Raw genomic sequence first — 6,267 nt, 5'->3', positions numbered from 1 at the left:
TAAAGTTGGAAGATTAAATATATAAATAAAAGATCGTTTCAGAGCCTTGAGATCGGTAGAGCGGTGTATGATGTCAACTGGGAGAGTCAAACGATTGCTGTTCAAGCAGATCTTCAGATGATTTTACTTCGTTCGCAGAGGCCGGTGGGAGTTACTGCAGGAAAGTTTACCTTCATGAATCTGGAACTGTTTGCGGGTGTAAGTTGCAAAGGATTTACCATGTTCCCATAAGCTATTTCCAACCTCTTTATATCGTTTCAGATTGTGCAAAAAACATACTCTTTCTACATTGTGCTTAAAGATGCCATTTAAAATATAGCAGCTTGTTCTGGAAATTGAGCATATGACAGTGAAACTAGAGCCAATTGAAACATCAATAATTACAATAAAAAATTGTATCAACGTAATGTATTTATTGTGTAGTTGTTTCACTGGCTGTGATTATTGTTATTCCGGTATGGATGTTCGTGAATCTTTGTAGGATTGAAGGATTGAAATAAACTCCCAACAATTTGTTAGGCTCTATGACTGGTGACACATAGTGCGAGAAGTTTCCTGCCGGCATAGTTATCTTTGAAGGCTGTTTGAAGGATCTACGAAGAATAGACACTTCATGTTTCCATCTTTTGCATCCTTATTAAGTCGGGCCAATAGCTTTACATTAATTGTGATCTTTCTATTAATGTAAAACAATCACCTCATTTTCAGCAAACAACTAACTCTATTTGATTATAGTTACGAGGTTTACAGGATTAATTTGTGTGTAATTACGGATATAGATCTGTTTCTTTCTCTCATGAATGCTACTTAGATTAATTTACCTATTAAGCATAGCTAGAATAGGATTTGGATAGCAGTTGAATTGATAAGTTTAACGTACAAAATTCTGCTCAGCATTCTGCTAATGTAGGCGCATGGTTTAAACATCAAATATTCTGTTTGTACCATCAGAAATTATAGCCGCTGAAAAACATGAATCAGCTGTGGAAATCTCCTGAACGGCCCCATGTTTGTGATCTAGGCTAATCGATGTCCTGAGTACAGTCATTACCAGCACACTTAAACTTTTTTGCGATGGTAAGATTCCCACAGCGTAATCGTTGCCGATGTTTTTCTCAAAACACACAATCATCGAATCATTTTTTTATGTGGATCGAAGTATGGGAGCGATGATTTTTATCCTTTTATTGTGTGCTGTCCGACAATTTCCAATCTGGTTTTTTATTGAGATCCCACCAGAACATTGAAGCATTTGTGTCATCACAGTTAAGCCGATAAGAACTGAGTGAATTGTCGCACAAATGTCGTTTGTGAACAATATGTGTAGTGCCCTTTCCTGCTGGCGTTGCCGCAAGCGCCAAACGGAAAGTTTTTCATCAAACCAACAAGCTCCCAAGGTGCTTCAAATGGTAGTGAGAGTGGCGAATTTAGTTGGAGTTGCCGGACCACCGGAACATCGCTATCGGTTTGTGGTAGTTTTTGCGTTCTTTATGATCATGATAGTGGTGCCGAAAGTTGCATTCGGTTACCCAGACGTCGGATCACTGATCACCGGAATGGCGGAGCTAGTATTCCAGATCAACAACTGCGTCGGAATGCTGATTTTGTATGTTCTGAATGATGATTTTGTTGAGGTGCGAGATCGCTTTCAGCAGTTTGTCGATAACGGTGAGCAGATGCACGATTTGCTTATTTTCATGAACTCAGATTATTTGTGTTTAAACAGTTGTCGATGATGGATGTGAACCGCTGCTCGAGATGCTGCGAACGAAACACCATCTATTTCAACGGTTCACCAAGGCATTCCTTTCAACACTGTTCTGTACAACAAACATTTATTGCTACAGCCCATTCATGTTTTCACTATGGTCCTTCTGCAACACTTTGCGAAATGAGAATAGCACCATGCAGTACTTTCAGCATATGGAGGAGAACTTCTATGGCCTCGACACTAGAACTACCTTTCTGCCCTCGTTGTTCGTTGGGTTGCTGATGCTCCCGATGATCTATATGTGTGGACTGACTGGAGGGGTGAAGATGGCCATGATCGTCAACATGATCGGTTACTGTGCCATGTGTTTCGATCTTATATCCCTTAAGCTGCAGGAGGTATCACGTACAGGTACCCACGAGAAGGAGATGAAAAAGATCGTGAAGATGCACCAAGATGCCCTAGAGTGCACTAAACTAGTGGAGAAGCAAACTTCGCTGGTGCTCCTTCTTCAAGTGGTGCTGTGCGTATTGATCTGGAGTTTTATTCTACTGTTCTTCACATTCACGGTTGGTAGCAAAAATGCATAATGTTTGGTAAATCCTCCACAAGGTAAACACCATTAAAATAAAATGTTTGGTTTCCATTGCCAGGGAGTTCGTAATTCACAATCGATAAACCTGCTTGTTCTGTTTATGTTTGATACGGCTGAAACGGTTGCATATTGTTACAGTGGCGATGTACTTTCATCTGCGGTATGCCTAGCTTAACGTTATAGTATTTTTTGCGCTAACAAGATCCAACTTTTTACAGGGCTCATTGGTCGCCAAAGCAGTGTACGATGTTAACTGGGAAAGCCAAACGGCTGCTGTACAATCGGATCTTCAGTTGATTCTGCTTCGTGCTCAGCGACCCGTTGGAGTTACTGCGGGGAAATTTAGCTTCATGAGCATTGCGCTTTTCGGGAACGTAAGCAAAGACATGTTATCAATCTAATGACTTCTTAGTTGTACACAAAAACTTATTAATTGTTTTCAGTTGGTGCAAAAAACATACTCTATTTACATTGTATTGAGAGATGTTATTTAAGGATATTCGTGCTACAAACGTTGTAGCAGAGTTGATGTTCCACGTTGTTTGTGAAATCAACTGGAGACTTCAAAGACACAAATATTAAAACATTGTTAATGGCACGTGTGCTGCACTATGTCTTATTGGTTAATCTCGAATAATATCAAAAAATTAGCTGTCACCAAATTGAATCAAAATGTGTAACCGAAAATGGTATTGTCTGAATAACTTGGTATTTATTGCGTCATTGTCAAATTCAGATCTGACTTGATGCTTAAGCACACATGATGAGCGTATTCCAGTCACTGGCGATGCAATACTATATCGAAATGCAAGGCGGTATTGATTATCCTTTATTATCATACCCCCATCATATCGTCAATACAAATAGGAATCGTATGATATAAATTTACAATAAAAACATCAATTCAACCGATCGCATTGCTCATCAATTCAACCGATAATTTAAACAAACACTGGATGAATTTCTTTTTCATGTGCATTTGAATATACTGGTGTTGAATGTCCATCCTAACAGCGCATTGAATCGATGCAGCTTCAGTGTTCATCAGACCAGCGTGAAGTGATTGTTTTGACGAATGGCATTTTTCAAACACTTTTATTCGAGCATTTCATGCTGGAGATGCCGAAAGCGCCAAGTGGAAAACTTTTCAATGGACCAAGAAACTCCTGGTGTACTGCTAATGGTAGCGAGACTTGCGAATTTCATTGGAGTCGATGGAACGACGGAGCATCGCTATCGGTTTGTGGTAATGTTTATGTTCTTCGTGATCGTGGTAGCGGTGCCGAAGATTGCGTTCGGTTACCCAGACGTCGGATCATTGATCATTGGGTTGGCGGAGCTAGCTTTCCAGATCAATAACTTCGTCGGAATGCTCATTATGTTTAGACAGAGTAAAAGATTCTCCAAGCTAAAAGATCGACTGCAGCAGTTTGCTGATGACAGTGAGATTAAAACTGCAGAACTGGATGAGTAGATCTCAATGATCATTTCAATTTTAAACAGTTTATAGTGACGGATGCATTCCGCTGATCGATGCACTGCAAACAAAGAAACGAAAATGGGAGCGCGTCAACATACTCTTCTGCAAAATATTGTTCTGTTCATCGATGATATACTGCTGTACTCCGATTATGTTTTCCCTCTTGTCGTACTATGGTACTTTGCGAAATGAAAACAGTACCATGCAGTATGCTCAGCATATGGAAGAGAACTTCTACGGATTGGAGACTAGGACCTCCTTGGTACATTCTACCATAGTAGCACTCATTATGATTCCGATGACGAACATGTGTGCACTGAATGGAGGAGCAAAGCTTCTAATGCTCGTCAACTTGATCGGTTACTGTGCGATGTGTTTCAATCTCGTAACCCTTAAGCTACAAGAAGTGGCGCGAAGCAACACGCATGCAAAGGATATCAGAAAGATCGTGCAGATGCACCAGGATGTGCTGGAATGTGCTGGCTTGGTAGAGGAGTACGTCTCACCAGTGCTTTTGTTACATATCATAATGGGTGTACTGATTTGGTGCTCTATTCTTCTCTTCTTCACTATCACGGTGTGTAGTAGCGATGATAAGTATTTTAAGAGAGAAATTTAGCTAAAAAATGTGGGGTTCGTCTTCTCTTGCCAGGGTTTCCGAAATTCGCAATCGATAAACATCACGGTGCTGTTCCTGTTTGACACCGCGGAAACAGTTGGACTGTGCTACTTTGGAGAAACACTCTTCAGAGAGGTATGATAATGTTATTATGAAATAAACTTGGAAGAATATTTATTAAGATTGTTTCAGAGCCTCGAGGTTGGCAGAGCGGTGTATGATGTCAACTGGGAGAGTCAAACGATTGCTGTTCAAGCAGATCTTCAGATGATTTTACTTCGTTCGCAGAGGCCGGTGGGAGTTACTGCTGGAAAGTTTACCTTCACGAATCTGAAACTGTTTGCGGGTGTAAGTTGCAAAGGATTTACCATGTTCCCATAAGCTTTTTCCAATCTTTTCATATTGTTTCAGATTGTGCAAAAAACATACTCTTTCTACATTGTGCTGAAAGACGCCATTTAAATACCATTGAAATCTTCGTGATGCTCGAGTACATTTTGCCGTCTAGTCTTGCTGCTAGAATCCGTTATAACTTAAATCATAAAACAAATATGAACACTACCAAGGCATCAATTTATTATTTTTATTTATTTTGTAGTCTTTCACGATTTGCTTATACCTAGTACTCTTGTTTGTGGATCTTTGTAAAGGATTGAAATAAACTGTTGACAATTTGTAAGTCTCTATGACTGGCGATGCATAATACCGCATAGTTATCTTTGAAGGCTGTTTGTGATATTCGAATGTCTGTTTAGTATGCTTCCGCATCTTTTGCATTCTAGTTATGTCGTGTCAACAGATGTTGTAGCTACTTATTGAAAAAAAACCCTCACTATTGTCAGCGATGGTTGTATCTAGATGTTGGGGATTGAGTTGTGTTTTATTAGATTCAAATTTGTTACTTTGCGTTATTCATGCTAACTCATTTACTGCATCATTGGTGTGCTTTTAATGTTAGCGTCAATTAAATGTTTTTATGAAAGCAAGATACTAGGATTAATTTACAATTTCCATATGGTTAAATATTTATTCACTACAACGAATGAAGAAAATAAATTATGTTTCAGTTTTATTTAAAAGAGATAATTTTCATGAAAAAGCTTTATGTTACGAACAGTGACGACTATGCATAGAGAGTTATGTTATGCATAGAGAAAAGAAAACGAATCACATATTTCATTTATGTTTCCAAACTATTGCAGGTTTTGTATGTGACAATTGTCAGACACTCGGTACTTAATGGAATAAAATGTTTTACTGAATAATTATTGGACAATGCAACTATGTTCGCACTGTCTTGCTACTCGCATAAACAATGTAATATTGTATCGAATCAGTTCTACAAAATGACTCTGTTTGTATTTCTTTTTTCTCAAAAAAGATGTAATTATCTACATATTTTTTCTGATTGTGGATCAGATAACATGAACATCTCACGTTTAACTCTGAATCAGCTGCTAGGCAACCTTAACTGCGTATAAATTAAGGTATCGTGATAATTGGATGTACGTCGCTATTGTTGAACACGAATGTTTCGATTGTCTCGAGTAAATTTAAATAAAATGAAAAGAGATTTCAACTATTTTGCGAAAGTAAAATATCGGCCATTCTAACTAAATGTATAATTAGGGTTAGGATGCATAGTGATAAGCTTAATTCATAGCAGTGTCGTAACTAATGGTCAGTGTGATGCTGTAACAGTTGGCTAATTCGTATTCATATTCTACAATGTTTGATTTCTATTTGCATTTTCACAACATGCAAGTATGGTCTGGATACCCTACTTTCCATACAATTCTTTTATTCCTAGTCAAACGGAACATGGTAAAACAGAGCGGCTAGTCAAGAGCCCCTAAACACTT

General features: G+C 38.5%; 2 protein-coding genes across 5 annotated transcripts in view; one reads left to right on the top strand and one right to left on the bottom strand.

Annotated features, from left to right (window-relative positions):
• The first annotated feature begins 1,490 nt into the window (after positions 1-1,490).
• Positions 1,491-4,867, top strand: LOC125951510 (putative odorant receptor 19b). Its single transcript, XM_049680385.1, has 7 exons — positions 1,491-1,606; positions 1,848-2,280; positions 2,365-2,466; positions 2,525-2,680; positions 4,439-4,540; positions 4,694-4,753; positions 4,817-4,867. Exons 1-7 carry the CDS (start codon positions 1,491-1,493, stop codon positions 4,865-4,867), a joined length of 1,020 nt encoding a protein of 339 aa, XP_049536342.1.
• Positions 4,868-5,005: 138 nt separating this feature from the next.
• LOC125949036 (uncharacterized) overlaps positions 5,006-6,267 on the bottom strand; it is a 7,962-nt gene continuing 6,700 nt past the window's right edge. For all 4 annotated transcript variants that reach the window (XM_049675723.1, XM_049675720.1, XM_049675722.1 and 1 more), the window contains one exon: positions 5,006-6,267. This exon is cut by the window's right edge and continues 1,619 nt beyond it. The gene's annotated coding sequence lies outside the window, so the exon portion shown is untranslated.

Source organism: Anopheles darlingi, chromosome 2 (genome assembly GCF_943734745.1).
Source record: "Anopheles darlingi chromosome 2, idAnoDarlMG_H_01, whole genome shotgun sequence".
Classification (NCBI taxonomy): Eukaryota; Metazoa; Arthropoda; class Insecta; order Diptera; family Culicidae; genus Anopheles; species Anopheles darlingi.
The sequence above is the reverse complement of the archived record's forward strand: the minus strand, read 5'-3'. Positions and strand labels throughout refer to the sequence as shown.